The sequence below is a fragment of the Myzus persicae genome, unplaced genomic scaffold (genome assembly GCF_001856785.1).
Source record: "Myzus persicae strain clone G006 unplaced genomic scaffold, MPER_G0061.0, whole genome shotgun sequence".
NCBI classification, from domain to species: domain Eukaryota; kingdom Metazoa; phylum Arthropoda; class Insecta; order Hemiptera; family Aphididae; genus Myzus; species Myzus persicae.
The window spans coordinates 107,641-131,848 of NW_019102373.1; the positions used below are offsets into that span (position 1 = coordinate 107,641).

Genomic DNA, 24,208 nt, shown 5'->3' on the forward strand with positions numbered 1-24,208 from the left:
AGTCGCAATAATATCATTTGTAAATATAGGTACTTATATTATATTGATTTAAAATTTGTTATACTGCTCATAAAAACACAATCGAATTACTTATATTATTTATAATAATTTATCTCGAGTATTGAGTCAGTGCACACGTGTATCATTTTCGAATACGCTTGGCCGTTAAGCTCATTACAACCACATACATATAATTTATATATTAACTAAAATGACCATATTTTTTCTAAAAAATAACATATAACTATTTCATTCTCGTCTTTTCTCGTCTATATACTTAATTGCATAATATGTACAAGTAGTAACACTACACCAGAATTGGATGTTGTGGTATTAAAATTTCAATATAGATATACTGCAGCTATGCAGGTATTGGCATATATTGTACGAGACCTATAATATGAAATATATGTATATCAGATGAGTTTATCTGGACATTCGTTGTTTGTAATTTAATACGGAACCTACCTATAACCTAACGAGAAAAAAGATTCTAGGTTTCTATATTATTTTATTTAAAAAATCGCCAGCGACACCATAATAAAAAACAGGAAAAAAAGTCTACCGAGGGTGATAGTAGTGCAACGCGTACAATCGTGTGGTTGTAACCCAATATTCTTAAGCGTGACGGTCGTAAATAAAGCGAAAAAAAATCGCCGCAGCAGGTGTTTTATTTTTATTTACTCGGACAAACGTTATCGAAGAATTAATTTTTTTCCTTTACTCTCCGGTTGAAATTTAATATGCATCTTTTCTCCCACCGCGGACGAGAGCAGAATACATTTTTTTTAAATCTTGGTCATAACCACTTTATAATATTATATAATATATTTGTAGAATATACGCTCATAGATAACGCGTTAGGTCTAGCCCAAAGGAAATAATCCAACGCGAGATCGACGGCCACGACAGCAGCAACAACTATTATACTATTATAATGTGCGACGACCTCAGTGGCGCTCCTCCCCTGCTATTACTCGTATATAATACGTTTAAGAGCGTATAACAAATAATAATAATAATAATAATGATAATAAACGACGAGATGGTTATTATAGATTTATTATGTACACAAACATTTGGACGTATATATATTTCTCCTTTTTTTTTTCATATAATATAATAACGTGTTCGCCGCGCCTCTTGTAAAAATAATAATATTAAATACAATATTACATATATATTTATCATATAATTAACGGTAATATTTTTTATACGACTATACACATATTATACGCTGCCCGAAAGATGAAAATCATATTATATCATATTATTATTATTTATTATATTATATATATTATCGACGATCCGTGAATCGTGATGCGCAGCGAACGTCGTCTTCGGTAAACACGATTAGCGAAAATCAATTAAGAAAGACCGGAGGCGGCGGAGGCGGCAGGCGGACTCCGATAAGTAATAATATCATATATTATTATTATTTTTTCGATCTTTCTTCACTAAACGATTATATATATAATAATCAGTGTGCAATGACAATCCGGATTTTTAACCGTCCCTCATATATTATAATATTATACACTGCAGTCTTCCACCGCGGCGTTAGCGTATGATCATTCTACGTCAACACCACCGGCGGCAACGTGGTTGAAAAAAAACAAAAAAGTTTCATTTCCCGATATATTTTATTTACGCGTATGATATACAGGGTGATACACCAAAAGTGCTCACAATTTTTTTCCTCTGATAATTAATTAATTCGAACCATTTTTTAAAATTCCTAATAATGGTTTTTAAAAAAGTATAAAATAGGTGTAATAAATTGGTAGTATTTATTATACCGAGTCAATTTTTACAAATTATTCATGTTGATAGATAAATATTTATCAACAATCACTAACATTTTCAAATCACCATAACCCTCATATTTTCCAAATCCATACATACCGATCATTGACGATATACACAATATTCAAGGAGTCAACAACTACTCGTCCGAGCTTTGATTCAGATACGTCAAAATGTTTATTATACAATTATCCGCTAAATAATGTGTAGTGGAAAATAGCGGTTTTCGTTAGAAAAACATAAGTTTATATCTCAACAGAACACTCTCTAAGAACAAAAAAATTTTAAATATGATCTTCAAGTATTTTTAAAAATTCCAAAAATCAAATTTGTAGTAAATAGATTTTACTGAATCAGAGTGGTTGGTGGAACACCCTGTACCAATATGCGTTTCTTTTTTTTTGGCTCCTCTCGATCGGAAACGATGTAAGACACGTATATATTATAATATACGTATCGTGTAGTAATGGAGGTAATAAAATACCGATTCTCGTGTATAAATTGGTAGGCATATACAGAAAACGGGAGCAGAAATTGTTTATGTACGCTGTCCATGTAAACAAAAAAAAACAAAATAGCTACAACCTGTAACGGTATTGCGTACGTGGCTGCTGAAACACCGGTTTTTTTTTATTTTTAAAAACAATCGTTTTCAATTTTTATACCTTATCGGAATCGTCCAACATCAGAAAATAGAATTCATTAAAGAGCAGTATAACATATTATAATATATTACATTATAACAACGATTGAAATAACATAATATTTTTATCGCGGCGTTTAAAATGTTCACTAAACCGTTACCATTTCGGTCGATATTGAACACAGTGGTACAAAGGACATTATTCGTGATAAATGCTCGCACGATTATTAAATTCATTGCGCGGTATAGCGTGTTGTCGCCGATACGGAAGCGTATTATTACCTTCCCATATTATCTTGTCGTTGTCGTTTAAATACAATTCAATCACATTTAATATAAATACATTAACACCTGTTCGAATACAAGCGACAAAAAAGTATGTTAGTACCTACATACAACGTAAGAGAAGACGCCCTTGTTTTTTTTCTTGTTGTTATTATTTAATCAAAAGACCTCAAGTCGTGTGAACATGCAAATAGAACTCTATCCGGTGGTATATACATTATATGTATGTGTGTTTGTAGAAAAAAAAAATGTTTTAATTATGAACGTAATATTTTCTTAGCGATCCGGAAAGCCACTATATTTATAGGTACCCTAGCTTGTGAACGCTACCCACACTGCTACGTACAGCAAAGGAAACTCACGGTCTTCTGTAATCATGTTATAATCATCGACGGATTAATGGCTTAGAACGAATCATATATTATACGCCGTCCGTAAAATACAAAAACTGTTGCGCGTCGATATATTATATTATACGAATATAATATAATAATTATAATAGTAATATTACCTAATAATATTATACACATCGTATAAGTATGCGTACGTGAGCATAACCTATACTAATAAGTATAATATTATAAAGCTGAAGAGTTGGTATGCTGTTTGAACGTGATAATCTCATAAACTACTGGACCGTATTCAATAAAAGTTATGTCAATAGATTCCCTGGGGCTTGGGGGTGTTTTTAGCTTATTTTTTTACCCCTCTTCGGTGGCTCACATATGAATTTAGTTTTGGCTCATGAAAATAAAATATTTTTTTGTTTATTTACATAAGGTTGCCATGGGTTACACGATATTACTAGTATATTCATTATTAGTAAATATGTGGCATATAAAAAGTCTACACTCTACAAATATATTTTTTTTAACAAATACTTCTGAACATGATACTACAATTACAATATTACTTTTACGGTTTGCAACTTATACATACATGGACATATTTTTTATGTAAACACATAAAGACAAATACCAATCAGAATGATATTGGATTTAAGTCGAATTTTAGGTATTCGTGGAATCTGTATTCAGTGTTTTGTATTATCGTCAAAAATATCAATGTCCAAAATGAAAATGTTGAAAATCAAAAATGAATCATTGCAATAAATTGTGTTCATAAGGATTTGTATTTTACATTTCAAGTTTCAAATGGAGCAAAATGAAAAAAAAAGATAGACGGGTAGATTAATTTTAACCGAAGTCGTATATAATACGCAGCAATAGTATATTATAAATTAGAATATTAGAGTATATATTATATAGTATATAAAATGGATTAAATTTCGGGGCTCGAGTTGGCAGAGTTCAATCATTCTTATGCGTTTTTACGCGGTACTGCATTTTCAATATTTCAAAAGGGATCCTCCAAATTCCATCATTATTATTATTTCTCTGAACGGTATTATAATGCAGGTAAAATAAAAGATTTTTGACTGGCTGTAGGTTTCGGGTCACCACAACGTCATAATCCTACCATGTACGAGAATTATAGTATTATGCACTGTATATTATTATATTTAGAGTACAAGGAACAAAATATCGTGTCGCTTGCCCTTAAATGAATATTATATATTATTACACTCTTGCAGCTGGCAATCAGACACCGATCTTACAACAGGAGTGCACCCCGGGACACGATTAAAAATGCAGTAAACCGCATACCGCTTATGTACCGCTGGCATAGGGTAGCTATAAAAAGTACCCAGGTACACATTATATTAAATTAAACAAGGGACGTTTTTTATCCGTCCTTTTTTGTTGTTTCTGTTTCGATCCTATACAGCAACAGTAACCCCGCTTATTATGTAATGCCTACTTAATATACACGGTCCGCGCATCGAGTACATCGGTATAGTATAGCCGTATATACACATCAATTTTTTTTCGTAAATTCCTCTCGAAATCATTTCGCTTCAGCAGTAAAATAAAGGCACACGTCCTACTCGTTAGTTACGCCGATTCACCGAAAACCGACCGTCGACTGCACGTCACGAATTTTATCGGTCTGCCCGCCGACCCCATCAACAGCACTCAGCACTCTGCTGCATCAACTACCATGCAGCTGCAGCAGTGGACACAGTGTGTGTTTGCGTGTGTGCTCCGACCGGTCGACACTTTATGTATAATAATAATAATAATAATAATAATATTAATATATCACGTAAATGTTGTCTGTTATAATTATTACACACCACGCATAATACCTACCTCCATATTATTATATATTATAATATATACACGCACAAACGCGGTGGCGACGGACACGCCGGATTTTCATTTAACAGACCGGAAAATGCGTATATATACGACTCGTCCGTCCCCGTCATATGTACAATATTGTCGTGATGTACATCGCATATTGTTATTATTTATGCATTCCACCACTATACCACTATACCACCACCGCCGACGACCACATAGTTATACGGTCAAAACTATCTACGCGAGCACACGCACGTCTATACATTTATATAGGTATAACCACTCGTTACTGTATGCACATCATACAAGGCTGGTTTTGGGGGTGTGGGCTGGGTACGTATAAATTATATTATACCGAATGCGTGTATAGGCCGGAAAATCGAAAACGGCGGTGTTTTGAATATGATTTTCATTACCTATATTATGTATGCTTGCGATCAAACGAAACAGTATTTATTATTTATTATAACATCAATACTGCATAATATTATACCGTCGTCGATTTTATTTGACGACCATGGGCAAACAGTATATGACGCATTATTGTCGGATAATAATTTATACTGTATTGTTTATCACATGCTAACTATACATCATACCTAATTATACATCATTATATTGTATAAAAAAATGCTTTCAAGTAGATTTTAATATGATTATTGAGTCAGGTTTTAATTCAATCAATATTCATAAATCATAATACTGCTCACCATACACGCATAGTGTAACTAATGGTGTATATGTTCTCGTGCGTCCAATTAAAAATGTACAATTCGACTGGGAGAGATGTATACGGCGGTGGTGATACACAATATGTGGAGCTAATAATATATAATATATTATATACGTCGTGAGTTAAATATATACAAATTATAATATATTATATCACAACGTAGGTAAATAATATTATAGTAACAACTGCATGTATTGAAATTTATAGTATAAACATAAACCGAGTGATTTTTTGACAGTACATACTCCACGCATTATCCCGAAAAATACTAACATTTAAGAGTATATTTTTTTACGTAATTTGAAGCTAATACAATAAACAATATTTTTTATGGTTTTTTAATTTTTGGCTTGACTGCATACATTTTCAATTTTCTACAGTGAAACAGAATATTTTTCTAAGAATGTCGATATACTAGTTTAAAGTAGATCAACAATTTGCCGGGTGTTGGTTCCACTCGGAGCTATGCTTATCACATTTTTAAAAACTTAATTTATAACTAATTAACTAAGTATTCATTCAAAAAGTATTTGTAAACAAAAATATTCTGGAAAAATAATTTGCTTAGTTACATGAAATTGAAAGTGTATTTTGTCATTCAAATAAGGTAAGGCAACGCAAAAAAAATATTCTCAGCGATAAATAATAGAAAAAATAACTAGCTTTTCAGAAATTATGTTTTGTTAAAACATAAAATTATGTAAACATTTTTTTAAAAATATTAATGGGTACTTTTTGAGACAACGATAGTTAAAATAGTTCACTGTGTACCTATATATACCACATTAATATAATATACTAATTACTATGTACACAATATTCACTCGGGCGGTGGACGCGATATTGTATTATTATTATTATTATTATTTGCTGTTATTTAATATTATACGAACGTAATAAACGAAAAGTACTCAACGATAAAAGCTCTATATATACTTCGAAACGACAAAGCGCATTTTCATTCAAATACTAATTGAATTAATTATGTGCGCGACATCTCACAAAGTGTTCATCAATCACCACCAATGCAACATGCAGAGTATAATATACCTACAGGAGGGATAAATAATTATGAATTATTTTATTGATGTTCGGAACAGAATTCGGTTTTTTATGCCGTGAAGCATAAAGTCAAAGCTACGTATCATTTAGTTATTATGTACCTACAATATAATATACACCGTGTTATTATATATTCCATCTGAACATCACATTACCTACTGTTTGCATATATACTATAGGTATGTACTATGTGTCTATGCAGGAATAAAAAATAATAGATACCTACTACAGTACTATACATACATATACCATGTGTACTGCAGTTTACATATATAACTAGGCATACAACACTACACAAGAAGACTAGGTAAACTTATACTTGTACACCATGCATCCGCTTTGCTATGTATACAGTAAGGATATATACGGTACCTACTTCTATTTTAAACTACCGATAATGTTATATCGTGGAAACGTTGTGTGCATAACGATACAGTATAATATGCATGTATATACTCCATATAGGTATATACAGGTACTATCGCGGGTTGGATATATTATACCGAACTCATTTTCGACACTGCGTCTTCGGTTTTAAGTAGATAGTTTGTTTGTAAATATCTGTATATATATATATATATATATACCTATTGCATGTTACGAAATACGCTGCACGAGTGTATATATAATATATATAAATACGTTTCTATTAAATCTGTAACCATCGGTGTTTAACACAAACACAACGCGTATAGGATATATATTATATATAGTACATAGTTTGTTCAGGACATCGTGTATAAACAATCGAGCTGATATATATGTTATTTAGGTAGCTATATATGTTACGATTACACCTACTCGGCTATACTTATATATATATGTGTGTGTGTCTGTGTGTGTGTGTGTGTGTGTGTGTGTGTGTGTGTGTGTGTTATACACATATCTCAAAAGCGATTTCGTTTCAAACACCCGAAGAACGCGATATACATACATATCTATTTGTTTTAAATAGTATAGACCGATAAATATTTAGCTCCAGGTGCTTTCACACGTGAACGGGCGTTTGCGCATAATTCACTTTTGTCAACATACACAATACATATATGTATAAATATACATCGTTCGAGGCACACGTTTTGCTTGGGTTTACGCCAACCATCACACTGCATATAGTCGTTTGTTTTACGATTGAACACACAGCCACACACACATATTTCTCGTGACTTTTGCGTAAAATCGCCCTCGGATAAACGGGCAAAAATACGTCTCAAACAGTGCCTATCGGGGGACCGCCACTCGAGCTATTTATGTAGGTCCCGCAACCTCGTGGTGTATGTAAAACACATTTTTATGTTGCTCGTAAAAAATATAAAACAGAAAAAAATGACATGAGCCAGACGTTTGTTTTAGTATACGGAAAGAAAAAAATAACACTAGTATACGGAAACCAAATCGATTCCATTATACACACTGCACGTCGACTGCAGCAGCCGAGCAGTACGCCGCGAGTGTAAATAATAATAATAATAATAATAATAATAATAAAACCTATAAACTCATAATTAAAAAAATACACGCTTGTTTATATTATTATCCCGAGAGCTGTGTGACGTGCCTAAATATATATTATATTATTTACACCCCGATACGACGATGATAACTATCCGAACGACGACAAATGCGTGCATATATTTTGTTGTATACGTCGAAGTGGAAATACGCGAGTATGGTGATATCATAAACTGCTGCTGGTTTACGCAATCGTATTTCTACTTAGGTATTATAGCGATGAGGCGATTTATATCCGAGCAGCGTCCCCCGTGTCGTCGCATACTGCCACAGGAGTAATATAAATAAGATGAGGATATGCTGCAGAACTACTACCAATATTTTTATTATCAGACTCAAGTCAATAAATACTGTTTAATAAAGGCAATAATATAATATGTAATATTATATCAAATTATATATTTTATGATGTGGTTTCTTATACTTAATACAGTGCTATTACACACTGTATAGTCGACAGTCGTCTATGTAAGACGAAATTTAAAAAAAAAAAAAAACAATAATATAAATATATTATTAAGATTTTGTAGAAAATTATATTAGCAAAGCTGGATGTTAAGCAGTTACTCATTTAACTCAGATAAGTTAAGTTAAAATGCATTAATAAGAAACTGTTAATTTGATTTTTGGTTAACTTAGTAAAGTTAAAAGTCAATAAACAATATTTTTATTAAAATTGTTATTAAGTTTTGTTTAAACACTAACCTACTTTATTTTTCACCTACTCAAAACTATATAGTAATTGTATAGTATCTCTATGTATTACTTCATTGAAGTTTTTCGTCACCAATAAAAAGCAATTTACACAAAACGAAAACCGAGATATTTTTTGACATGAAAACAAAATTAATTGAAATGTAATAAAATAAATTAACTTTAATAAAAATGTAATTTATTTATTAAAAACAATTAATTTCAGTCAGTTTAATTAAATTAACTGAAACTTAGAAGTAACGAGTTGAGTCAAAAAGTATAAATTAAATTAACTTTTAAACTTAACTACTTCACTTTTTAACAGGTTGATGGTTAGCCTTGAATATTACGTTACTTAAATTATTAATGAATGTAAAATGGTGGATAAATGATAACCAATCATATAAAAGTTAAAAATATACGAGAGAACTTATTTTTAAGGAACTCATCACCTTCCATATTATACAGGCTCAAATAACGTTAAAATCAAAAAACTACGTTTTCCTAGCGAGAAAGTCTTGCATAATATAATATTCATAGAACTTCATAAATAATAAAATTACCATATAATATAAGCATAGGTCACAATACATATATATCCGTATGGATACAATACTACCTATATTATAATATATTAATCAACCGAATATATTTTCCTCAACATACGATAATAATATAACGTTATAATAAGTGGTTACAAAACGGTATAAAAACTAGCTGATATTATCAACTGATGTGCGGAATTTTCTTCAATTTTCGGAATAATAATCCCATCCATGGGGTAAATGTCTATCTTCTTATAAAATATAAGGGGCGGCGGAACAAAAAAAAAATAATAATCCGATAAACAGATTTATCGAGGTGAATAAGAGTTAGCAACGAACTCGCTCAATAATCACAATAATAATGCACCATCATCGGGATTGCACGATGTAAACATGCGTGCAGCAGACTGAAAACGAATGTATCGGTTTATTTGCAGCTACGACCGACAGTGCATTTCGATTATAATAATCAGCGGGAGAATAATATTATATTAGGTGGCGTATATTAGTATATTTAATGAAATTTGTAAATTGTATAATATAATATGCTCTCTGCCGCGGTGGAGATGATATTTGCAGTGTCCTTCGACGTCGAATATAATAAATAATAATTAACAACAGTAAAAATAATATAGCAATGTTTTACATAGGCACTGCTGCAGTTCGATATGTTTTCGACGATTTTAATACAACGGTATTTTGTTCATTATTCGGTGTTTAATTTATTATTTATATTAATAAATTGATCGAAAAATGAAACTATTTTTTATATTCTCTCGTTAAAACGTGACGTTGAGGTGTTGCATATTATTTTAATGAGATATTATTAATACAATAGCTATTGCCAATACGCAGTCAATTAAAGCGGTGTATACATTGGTACACAAAAAGCCACTTAAATTAACTGGTACGCGATATTAAAAATAAAATATTCGCTTCTTACCCCTAGTCCTCCCACTCTCATTTGAGAATAAAATAATTGGCAAATTCTCCATTCATTTTGTATTATGTTACTTATATATATATATATCACCACTACCGGAATTTCAAAAGGAATAAAATAATAATAATAATTATTATTATTATTATTATTATACTGTGGGTACTTTCGGGGTAAACGCCATTCGTGGGCAATATCGAGTAAGATACATCTATAATAATAATATGTACGTACAATATTACAATAAATGTCGTTTGTACTTAATAACGAGAGGTTTCTTTCGGTTTACGTATTTTGTTCACCAAAATTACAAGTCGCGAAGCCCTATATGCAAACGACGTAACGAATATAAACGGCGCAACGGTAACGCGCTGCCAAAAATAAATGCACAAAATGATTGAAAACATTGCAGTCGTGTACCGTAATAATATATTATATTGTCAAAGGGCGTACAGATTTTTCCCATAATATAATACGCGACGTCTGTGAGTATCGAAATGGAGTTGGGGTGCGAGACGACCGATTATGTGCGATGTCGCGAGTATATAATATAAGATCGCGGCGGCGGCGGCGGAGGCGACGTTATCCAGACCGGAAAAAAACATCAAAGGAATCTGCAGCTCGCGACCGGACGAGAAACGCCGAAGGCGGCTGTGTACAGGAAAGCCGTGGAAAATACGTAATATCGGTGCAGCCGCAATGCCCCGCTCCTCGAGGGACGTTATAAATAAAACACCGTGCACCGATAACTTATTATATACATATAGAAGGATGGAGAGAGATACGTGTGAGGTATATCATTGGCGGCGTCGCCGAAGACTTAAAAGCAACGCTCGCAAGGGCACGGAAAATATAAAAACTTTAACCGAACTTTATCTACCACCAAACACACACACGCCAACCGTCATTCAACGTTACCGCCGACAGACCGCTCCCCCGTCTCAGTGTGTCGCTCGCACTTCCACCGCTCACTTTTACGGAAAGTATTCGTTTTTACGCCAATTCGCGTGTGTGTATGTGTATAGCTGCATGCAACCGAACAGGGTCTGGTAAAGCTATATATTATATGTATAATAATAATAAATAAGTATATGAGTATAAAAAGGGTTTTATTGATCGGAGGGACGCGTGCAGTGCGAAAGGATGACTGTCACTTTTAGCCCTCTAGTACGGCTGAGCCTTTCGCCGCCGTCTCCGTTATTATATATTATACGTCCGTCCGCTACACCACGTGACGGATAGCATACGAGTTAAAATCCGGCTTATTTGCACAAAATACCGTTTTCATCCCCATACATACACCCCGTCAGCCAATGTAGCTTCATAATATCTTCTCTGTAGGTACTCCGCATTGTTCATTTATATATATATGAATGTGAGTTCGTATGGACATACCTACCTACCTATGCTTCGAGTTTATATAATGTATAAACACACAATATAAAGTATAGACATATATATTATTAGGTGTACTTCATACCTATGTATTATGGCCAACTAACAACTATACAGCTGCAGTAAACATTAAAATTTCCAATAAAACTTTTCAATTTTTATAAATTTTTATTGTTAGTATTATACACGATAGATTTCTAAATAATAGGTACATAAACATAAACGTTTGTATAAAAAACGATTGATATAAAAATATAATATGTTTCACATATTTTCTCAAAAATACGCTTAGGTGTACTGCAGGATTATTGTTAAACTGGATTCCAAGATTGTATATAAGCTCTCTCCGACAACAACTTGTTACTGGGTTCTCGAGTGACTTTGGAGTGTGTATAAACGTACCTTTATATATATATATATATATATATATATATATATATACAAAGCCGAAGGGAGACTGCAGCACACAAATATGGTCTACGATGTCAAAATCGGTTTTTTAGCGTCTAATAGGTATATAATACATATATATAAAAAGCCGTCGGACAACTACTGTAAACAAAGATATTTGATCGTGTGAAATGTTATTTTCTCCCTAACCTCTTTTGTCGGGTTCGTAATTGCTTTTTGAAGTGCGCTACTGGAAAATCATTCGAGATCTGCGCGTTCAGAGCCTTCATCAGCCGTTTCGAGGGCTCGCTGTACACTACTTCTGGTTGAGGGTCCGCGATACAAGAAGTGTGCAAATTATAATTACAGAGCGATTATCTCCTGCACCCCTCATCAGCCGTCGTGCATACACAACGCGCGAAAATCATATTGTTTAGACAACCGCCGGTTGAACGGTCCTTGATTAAATTTTTCGTCGAACGAGTCAATTTCGTTATAAGTTTTTTTTTGGCGGAATTCGAATTAAAATTCGTTGTTGAGGGAATCGTACGCGGTCCCTACGGTGGCGGCGGTGGTAGCACGATAGAACACGTCATGCACGAGAACTCTGTAGCAGCACGGGGGCGGTGTGATGGTGGGAGGGTATTACCGAGTGACGAGTGTTTGACAGCTGAAACGCGCGAGGGTCGATTCTATTTCTGAAATTATTCCATTCCCCCATTTTTTTTGTCCCCTTCCGTGCGGGCCACACGAAAACAACACAAGGAAATATGTCACGTTCGGGTGTTTGCGCCTTTCGAGGGGATGCGAATATATATATTGTAACACGTCCTCAGCACCCCACCTGCCCGTCCATCATCGGGGCCATCGGACCGATAAATCGGTCCAACAACGTTCTCGCCCGGACGTGTCACGAAAAAAACAAATCCGAAACGTGTTTTGCCTTTTTTCTGACAGCCGTAATGGCCGTGTTGAGCAATCTATGATTGCCGACGTCTCTCGTATTGCAGCAGGGTCGAAAACCCAAACGTCGTAAACGACGTATAAACAAAATGACCTTAACAATATTTTGGTTTAAAATCAATGAAAAGAAAGAGCAGGGCTGTTTCTACGTTCTTTACTCCATATGTTTATTTTTCATACCAAAATATTATGAGAAACTACAAAAATATGTAGGTATAACAACATATTATATTAAATATTCAAATTAATTAAATGACAATAACACATAAATACATTATATTATACACCCATGAATTTTAAGGTCCTTGTTGGCTGTTGTTTATATAAAATATATGTTTAAATAAAATAAACTATAGGAAAGAGAAAAACGTTAAATAATTTTAGAATGAAATTCAAAACAAGTTCCTAGAATTTAAACTTCAGACAGTTTTATATTGTGAGTAAATTAATTCGAAATGTTCTACATAAAAACCCGAGTAGAACCGGTTGCGTTATTTGTTAATATTCATTATTCAATACATATTTCAATAGGCAATACATACACGATTGGACTAAGGTTTGTGGGCAGACTATATTACTTGTTAGTTTTTATATTATTGAAGGTATATACGACCTGTAATAATCTTAGTGATTATTATTTGCAAACATGTTACATGTATAGATAATAATTTAATATTATGTTTATATTTATACCTACACGAGTTTGTGTGTATTTTGAAGACTTTTTAATAAGAAATGACTATAATTACGCTTAAAGCTTTAAATGTTTTAAACGCATATGATAAAATTCTTCCATGCATAATTGGGTATTATCATATTACTATAATTATTATACTATACCTAAGTAGTAATATGATTTTAAGGACTTCAATAGTTTTTATTTTGATACCTAATTATTACGTAAGAAAAATATATAGTTGTAAGAAAAGCACGTATATCTAACTCTTGTCAACGGTTATCGACATATGCGCGGTTATTGTAAGCCCATACTCAATAGTAAACTCATGTATATAAAAAATAAATATTATATACGATACAAGAACTTTTTGTGAGTTGGTATAATTCTATAGAGGAAAATACAATTCTATAAAAAGTGAATCAACTTTTGCTTAATTGCTCCAGGTGACGTTAAATTCGACCAAAACTTACTAATATGAAGCATATGTACTCATCGTAAATACCTAGGATTTTTTTATTTTTTTCGGAGACAACCACGTTTGAATTTATCTCTATTTCGTTTTTCGTTTTTGTCCTTTCGATAGCCGTTGTCAACTGTTCTATTTTTAAGGTCCATTGTCCGACCGCTGATCGCTAATTGTACCTCCGTAGCAAGAACCCGCGGGACGCAAGTTCTTGATTAATTCTCCTTCTACCCGACCGCAAGATTGATCGATTCCCGGTCAAACACGACAGGGATATTGCTCTTCGCTCCACAGCCGTCCCTCGCATTGCGTTTTGGACAAGAAAAGTCTAACGCACACTACTGCCGCCTCCGCCGTTTGTCCGTCAACACGATCCATCAACGTCTGGCGGTCCCCTACTCGGAAAGCTTTTCTGGGGAGTGGGGGTGCGGGAATATGATCGATAGCCCTCCCCACCGCGATTCTTCGGCCCCCGCGAAAGCGAGGATCGGCGGCCCGAGACCGTCGTCGCACCCTATCCTCCCCCCGCCAGCGTCCTGTCGGAATCGATTTTATTATACGTTGCAGCGCGAAGAAGTTACCTAAAACCCAAACCCAAGGCGAACGGCAATTACGGCCGGTAACGAGATTCGTCTGACACGCGATACACTCCACGCACTGCACCGATGCGGCCCGCGGGGCGAAAGTTCTCCACCCCATGCCTCGTCACCGCCGCGAAGGGACTTATAAAAGGATTACGGGACGAATTTCGTTACAGTTTATAGACGGCCATATTGGGCGCATGAAGTAATCCTTTTACTCGTACACGCGTTATTTACTGTATATGTACACGAAGATGTATCTGTGTACGCGACCTTTGCTAGACCGTCACTGCGTGTGTGCAGTTAAGACCCGTGTGCTGCGAAGGTGTCGTAAGTTAAACGCCCACGAGGGTTGTGTATTCAATTAGAGATCTACTCGCCTTCATGTACTGAGATAAGTGTTAATGCGAATAAGCACAATTAATATGGAAGGTTAATATTCCTCTCTCGAAATGTACAATACACCACATATGAATTTAAATTTAAACGATACGTATAGTCAACAAAGACGGTTCAATAGACTATTGTTTTGTACATTTTTTGAAACGAAATTAATCTAATATACAGCTTGTGAGACTCGAGTGATCGTTTGTAATCCTATTTACAAGCTGTTTTTTCGTCAAATCATCACTATATTATATTGAACATACTGCAGCAGTATATACGCATGTTATTTTACAGAACTGTACAAAAATGTTTACGTCAACTGTTATTCATTTTTTTATTGAATTCAAAACCAAAATGTATTTATCAGCACAGACTGCACCCAAAAAAAAAGAAGAAAAATGCTCTGTCGTTATATAGGAACGACGGGACGTATTATATAATAATAACAACTATTGAATAGGATAATAATATATATATATTATATAAAGTTCTAAAATGAATTTATTTACGACGTTTGAATTCGTACCAATGTATGTAATATATTCGTATACAGCACGAGATTGACGTATTAGCGTGAGTGCGTGACAGTATATATTAAATATAATTCAACAATCCCAAAATAATAATAATAATAATATACCTATGTATGCACTTACATTACAACTGTACTCTTATAAACTAGACATAAACGTGTGCTAATATCGCAAGAGAATCCAGCACGTAAACCCTAATATATAAATTTGATTCAACAATTACCTCGGGTATACAACTGAGGCAATGTATCTATATATAATAAACCTACATACACCTACACGAAGTAACGATATGGATAGGTACAAGTGGAGAAACACGCGGTGGTGCTCATGAGACGTTCATATTGTATAGTATTTACCAACAGGAGAGACGGTATATGTATTTTGTACACCATATAATACACGAGTTATATACGATATGTATAATGTATATATATATATTCGTATACAGAGTTGAACAAACAACGCGCAGTAGATTTCTATTAAATGTGATGTGATCTACAAAGAGGTTGGGACATAATGGATTGTGGCTCTATTAAATGTTAAGTGTGCATCGAAATTCTGAAAAGTTTGAAAATTAGAACAATCGACCCTTCCCCATAAAACACCTCCGTTGGAACGATTTTTATTTCACAAGACCGCGCGCCGACGTTGTAAAAACAATGAAACATATAATATTATAATATATTCGAATTTCTCCCCTTTAATTTTTGTTTCATGCGCACTAATTGTCGCGACGGTTTTCTTTTTATTATTAATTTTTTTTTTTAATGTTATATAAGTGACGAGAAATTCATTATTTAAATACACACAGCGCACACAATCACCCTATATACGTGCACACGGTTTTGGAAACCCCTGCACAGTCCGGATAACACGCGTGTGTTCGGTTTATGTGCCTCACAAAAAGGGGTGTATACTGTATATAATGCTATAATATAACGTTAACGTACATACGGAGAGGGCTGCTCGCCGTAACGGGGCAACAAGTGCGTTTACGCCGAATTAAAACTCCATCAATCATCCTGCAGCTCGACCGACTGAAAAACCTTGAATTGGGGGGTATAAATTGTAGTATAGTAAAAACTGTATACACAGTAAACTATATAGTTTGAAGGACTCGTCGTTGACCATTTAGTATCGCGCGTACATACCAAAGGGTTGGTAATCCCGGAGTTGACGATCAAGCAATAATTTTTTTCCGTGGTCAGGTTGTCGAAGTGCTGTCATCGTAAATAACAAAAGTGTATAACATATGGGTATTGGGTACCTACAACTAAAATAATAGCGATTTAACACATCGATAACTATTATACTCTTATGAGTTATATATTCAATCACATATGAGTATGTGACATGGTAAGTTTAATAATGATAAACCATATTTTTGTTGTTAATATGTATTATCAAATATTAACACAACAATGAACTTCTTTGTTTGAATATGTCTTATGTAGAGTATTATTGAAATAGTATTAATATTACTAGGGTCAGCATTTATACCTAGTGTTTACAAAAAAAATAGTCAATTAACAAATATTGTTCTTCTCTACAGTCGATGACTATTGAAAATAATGAACTAAAAATAAATCCGTACCTACTTATAATAGGTAGTAGAAGAAATTATTCGTCAAAAGGTGGTAACATTTTTTTTTTATGTTGTCAAAATTATTTGGATCATTAATCTTATTTTTCAGTAAGTGACTATATGATTGTAAAGTATTTAAAATTCAAAGTGACATTTAACGGGATTCTACGCGATCAAACAAACTGTTACAAATTTACAAAATATATCAACTCAAGGTTATTTCTGGTTTTTCTGACATGGAATGATTGTGATTCAGTTGTCACTTCTTAAAATGTTGTAAGACAACTTCTTAAGACATATTATTGTATAAGTATTCAATGAAAAAAATCTTGAAATTTAACGATACCTATAATATATATTAAATCAATCAAACTACTAACAGTTAACTTTAATATATCATCGAATAAACTAATACGTTTAAAATATAGACAACTATAGTTTATAATCATTCTTCTTTATTATACATAGTGTATGGCGTAGGTAACACAAACTAAATTCAACCAAAACAACAATGTTATATTAGGAAATCGTTATAAATTATAAAAAAATCGTGGCTATGAAAAGAAAAACTTTCTTATTTTTTATAATACAAACAATAGATATTAGATGCCAAATTTAAAGTAAGAAATGTAGTTTTAGTTAAACAAGTTTTACACAAAATATAAAAGTTTTCTTTTAATATACTATCAGATATTTTACTTTATTAAAGTAAAAAAAGTTTTCATAAATATATTAGTTTTTGAAATCAGCAGTCTGATTTTTAGTCAATTGACTGATTCTTAATTGACGTAAAAAAGTAATTTTAAAATAGCATCAAATATAACGAAAATGAAACAACCGAACCGTCAGGGTCGAAATTTATTTATACCTACTTTTTTAGCTACATATTATATTCTTATGTAATATGTTATATATTCAAATAATCAATTTATGATATTTAATCTATAGATATTGAAAAAGTTTGAAGCGTTAACATAAATATTAAATATGTTTACTTAAAAAAAGGTTGCTGGTAAAGTAAAAATATCAACTTATGTATTTTTAATTAGTTTATGAACTAATTTGGAATTTTAAAGCCACCAGATATTCATCTGATATTCACCAGATATATTCATTACTATAAATACTTTAATTTGAAAGGAATTAATAGTGTTAGCTAGATACCTTTAAAATAAAAAAACTAATTAATATTTCGAATCAATTTAATATTGTTAATAACAATATCCTACTCTTAATTAAGCAATATTTCAAGTATCGTAGTATTTTTTAGGATAAATAAATACCTATATTATGTGTATTAAGGTGTATAATACTTTATAATTTTTATATTAAACTGTAATTTGTTGTATACTGTTTAAATAAGAACAAAGTATTTTACAAATTATACTATACCTACCTACAGTGGTGTACGTCAAATAAAAAATAAAGTTTGATTTATTGCTAATGTACATTTATAAACAAAATCAGCTCTTTGACGGTCTTATATTTTACAGAACAAATTGTTTACTTAGTCTTACATGTGTACAGAAAACTATTATTTTGTAACAGTTTCGGCAACGGCTAACGGGTACCCTACGAACTAAAGGTTTTGGAATTCATAATATTGTCTTAACTTGGCTCCCCCGCGGAGCACCAGTTAGCCGTATAATAATGTATATACACATTACACAATATACAACTAACGATATGTCGTAAACTATCAAATCCCCATAAAGATCCCTGTTAATGATGCCAATGACTTGACATATTTTATTGGGTATACGAGAAGGGACTAAATATAGGGTCCTTTTTTATTTTGAAAACAAAAAAAAAACGGAATGTAACCATTGTTAACTGTTTTAACGTTTTGGTAAAAATAGAGAGCTAAAATGAGGATAATGTTATGACGTGGTATGTATTATAATTTCTTTTATAATTTTTATGAACACTGTTTGGAGAAGCCGTAAAAAATTAGAAACAACCACGTCATTATTATAATGTGCACCGCTAGTCAATATTTATAGTACTCAGGGTATCGCATTTTTTTACGTATTTTTTTTATGAACCGTGAAATACTTTTGTAGTGGGATTTATCATAACGTTTATGAAATAAAAATAATAAATGTTATAATATAAGGGCCGTCTGCGAATGACAAGACCGACGTTGTTGTGTACTGGAAAAATTCATCCAGTACCCTAGACCGACGTCAAAAGCAATAATTTCCACCGTCGTTTTCCGTCCTCTCGTCGCTTCCGCCGGGACGTCTTTATATCCGTAAACCAATAACGCGCAGAGCGCATAGTGTCCCCATCCAGTCAAATCCCGTTATTCAGCTGTTCTTTGGAATCACGAAATTAAATTAAATTCAACGGACCTTAATGGACGAACAGCGCAGATTATGTGTTGGCTGCTAATAATAATTATTTAATTGAAAAAACAAAATCCCTAGATAGCTAAACAGCCATATATGAATGCATTTATTTAGGTTTTGTAATGGTCGAAATAAAAATAACATGACATTGATTATATTTATACTTATCCGCTTAATTTACATCCTCTTCCATTAATAATACTTTGATTTATAGATAATTTAAATAATATCGAATTTTAATTAGTTTATATTGTGGAGAACGTAAACAATAAGATAATACTTAATTAATAATTATACTTAAATGGTGTTAAACGCGTAATGAAATACATACATGATAATAAATAACCATATAACGATCACATCAAATAATATTTTTATTTAATAAATCTACAGGACACTCATCATATTATTTTAGTAACACATTTTTTATAAATTTTACTAATTAATGAAAAAAAAAACAAAATCTATTATTTTTATAACTTCTATCAAATAAGTAAATATTTATATGGACAATTTGTAGGTAAAAACACTAAAAACGAGTTGCAAAATCTAAATTATATTTTATTAATTCATGAATATAAAATGTTATTTAAAAAAAATGTTATAATTATTACTGTTAAAAGGACTAATTAAGGGAAAGCTTTTAAAAGAGGGTTTATCGTGTGGTGTTCACTAAAATTAAAATCAAAAACAAATAAGTTCATTATTTTTACATCAAAATTAAAACATAATAGTCTACTATACATAAACTAAAATATATAAAATCGTATAGAATTTAGACATAGAACATCCGAACATTTTTTTAGATTTTAATAAAAGACTACCAAAATGCATGAAATACATTGGTTGATTAGGTTACAAAGGAATCTAATGAATTATTATATACATTCATGAGGCATGACTATATAGATAATCCTAGTCACATTTCATCAGTCACTTTCATCAACAAACATTAATTATCTTTTTTTTGTTTATTTGCATTATGTCGGACGTCAGTATCAGATTTCGTCTTTTTACTTTGTCATTTCTCATTGTGTTTCAAGTTTCTATTGCAACTCAATTTTTACAAAAGTCTTTGAATATTGTTTTTATACTTGTAACTTGTGTCTCGTGTACTTATACACTATAGTTATTTATATTCATTTTTAAATGTGTTAAACCGAAATAAATTGTAAAAATATCATTTTTATACTTCATAGATTAGTACAATGATGTATTTCATTGAGAAAATGCATTGAATTCATTGCATTATTGCATAAAAATATTTAAATTGCACTTCATTTGAGGATTGCATTGAAAACATTTTAAAAGAGAAAACAATAATTAATATGATATGACCATTAAACGACTATCATTATGTTAAAACCAGATCACTAATGTTTAAATTCTTTAATTAAAATATTTGTATATAAAATATATTTATAGGTGCACATTTAACTATATAATCATGAATATTATTTATATTTCTAAAAGATTTTTTTTCTATTGATATAAAACGAGTAAAACTAAATTCATTTACAATATAATAACTATATGTATATTGTTATATCATTATATATTATACTTTTATTGGCTCTATCTTATTATTCATTATACATACAAATACATGACTAAATTACTTTACAATGTATTAAAATGTATTCAACAATTTAATTTTCCATTTTATTACCAATTTTAAGTAAATTGCACCTTAACACTTATTTTTATAAAACGGTTTGCTAAATAAAATGAAATGTATAATATTACATTTTTAGAGTGTGATTAAATACATAAAAGACATCATGACAAGGGAAATCTTACGAGTTCGGAATATACATATACAGTACATTTATAATATATACGTATATTATATTGAAAACTGGAATAAATTATGTTAATAGCATATTATATAGATTATATAGAGTACAGTTGAAACTACTGTTATTTAAAATATTGATATCACAAAAAAAAAAAAAATAAGCTTGTAGTTCTTCTGGCAGTCTAAATAAAATAATTCTTTAGGAATTCAAAAATATAATAGGTACACATATATGTACCTATACCTATAGTTAATTTATTTGGTTTTGTGATTTTAATTCAGCTTACGTAATAAATGTCAAAAAATATTCATAATAATAAAAAGTAGGTACCTATATTTTGCAAAATCTAAATTATATAAATACCAATCTTAGTTCTTGATTTCTTGAATCTTTGTGATACTATCATTTTATTCATATCAGATCTAAATTCTCGGAGGAAACTATTAGTAAGATTTCATAAGAAATTCCAAAAACTAATTAAATATATTTGTTGCATTTTGTAATTCTGTGAAAAACTTAGCCCACCGGAGGAGAATTAGCGTAGCCGCTATTGCCATATCCAAATAAATTTTTTGAACTTTGATATCGTTTTAACAGCTGTTTTATGTGTAAGAATTATTACAACACGAAAATTTAACGAACACCATTTCTACTGAACTATTATAGGTACCTACTACAAATTGCAATACCTATACCAATATTATTGCGATACAAATAATTCGAAGATCGTTTCATTCGTCATTTCCGCGGAGCATCAAACTATTTACACACATAGTATACGTAAATTTATATTGTATTATTGTAGCCTGTAGGTACAGTGTTTATCTTAATTACGTTCCTATCACCATCTACTCCCGATAACCGTGCCGTTCGAAATACTCGAACGCATTTACTACTTATATGTATAATATTTTATAAACTCTATAAGCAATAAATAATAAGAGTTTGTTGGATCCCTTATTTAACGGGGTTAGCTTTTTATCATGACAATAAATATAATATTATTGTAAAAAAAGAATCACAACTACTCACAGTCTTCGGCTAAATTTGTATTTTCGTCTATGAACGTGTTGGACCCCGTAACCGGAGTCCACAATTTACTGTCGGACGACAGGAAGACTGCAGCCACCAACAGCATTGCCGCTGTCCACCTGCTGCGAAACATCGTCGCGCGAAAACCGATTGGAACGCACTCGAGGGTCTCGTCTAATAGGTGACAACAACAACAAATGTCGTTATTATTATTAATAGCTTGGCGTAGAGTATTACTGTAGTGTTACGTATAGCGAGCAAATAATCGCGAGATATTCCCGATATTGCTGAATATCCACTTTTAATCGGTTTCGGAGACTCAACGACCGGTCGAGACGACGTCGCGCGAACCGACGCGGAACAAACAACGTACGACCGCGACCATGCCGCGCGCGATTACGACTGAGTCGGCGGCCGCGCGTCGCGACGGACGAAGGTTCGCCCCGTCGCGACCCCCCCCCCCCCATCCAACGACGCCTCTGTACGTTAAACCTCCCCCCCGGCGCGTGGCGACTACTCGTTTTTCAATACATATATATTGTACACCTATAATAAACACGACACGTGACACCGCACGGAAATACGCTCGTCCTTAGCATTTTATTTAATGTACAACTATATGGTATACAATTATATTATATAGGTGCATAGGTGGTACATAATATTATGGCGGTATACGCACCATTCGTAATAATAAATTACTATAAAACATAATATTTACTCACAATATTATTATAATAATATAAATTATTATAATATTGTGCTCGTGACTAATGTGTTATTGTGAGTCCGATGGTTTTTGGGGTTTTGATTTCGGTGTGCTCATGTCTTTTCCCCCTTTCTTTGGACGTCCTACCGTTTTTCTCCGTAGCAATGTTATAAGTAAATGACGCTTGTTCGTTGTGGGCATTGTATAGGATTATATTTTGTGTCTATACGATGGTCGAAAGGTCGAGATCTGATGTTTTGATTTTTTTCTTACCCTCCCGCGCAGGTTTATAATGTAGTAACAACGTCACATGATTATTATCGTTATTATTATTCCGTTGTCATTTTTATCGCTTGTCCCGGACGATAGATTTACGATCCGGAATGTGATTTGTGAGTTTGACCGTCCGTCGTCTGGACTCGAAAAATAAATAAATAATATTATAAATAACAAATTACACGTGTGTTCCTTATCCGCTTATATAATATAATATGCGTGTGTGGTGTATATTTAAATAAACTAATAAACAACCTTAGACTTAATATTCTCCTATTCGCCCGCAGAGTGATATACCTATATATGTATAATATTATGTACATATGATAGAGCGCAAGAGACAACACGAATGACACTGCTGCATGCTGTACATATCTAAAAACACACGGCAGTTAGAAGAGGGTGATGTGCACGTCTTGATGTTTTGTTTTTCATGGTTTATAATATGATGTGTCGCGTGCATTATACGTTTGTTTTGAAGTGTTTGTGGTTACCGGATATTTTTTTTTTCTATTTTTTTATCCGTATATTTATACCCAAGCGCGTAACAAGAGTTTCTTTAAAGGGCTGTTTTAATTTTTTATTTAAATATAACTTGAGGGGGGAGGGGGTTTACGCATACTCCCCGTCATAATA

At 32.4% G+C, this 24,208-nt stretch overlaps 1 protein-coding gene across 2 annotated transcripts in view; it reads right to left on the minus strand.

The window, feature by feature from the left end:
- LOC111031975 (tyrosine-protein kinase transmembrane receptor Ror-like) overlaps window positions 1-22,981 on the minus strand; it is a 73,668-nt gene extending 50,687 nt beyond the window's left edge. For both annotated transcript variants that reach the window (XM_022312127.1, XM_022312126.1), the window contains exon 1: window positions 22,588-22,981. In XM_022312127.1, the coding sequence (XP_022167819.1) occupies window positions 22,588-22,720 (133 nt within the window). In that variant the 5' untranslated portion in view covers window positions 22,721-22,981. The remainder of the gene's footprint in view (window positions 1-22,587) is intronic.
- Window positions 22,982-24,208: the final 1,227 nt, after the last annotated feature.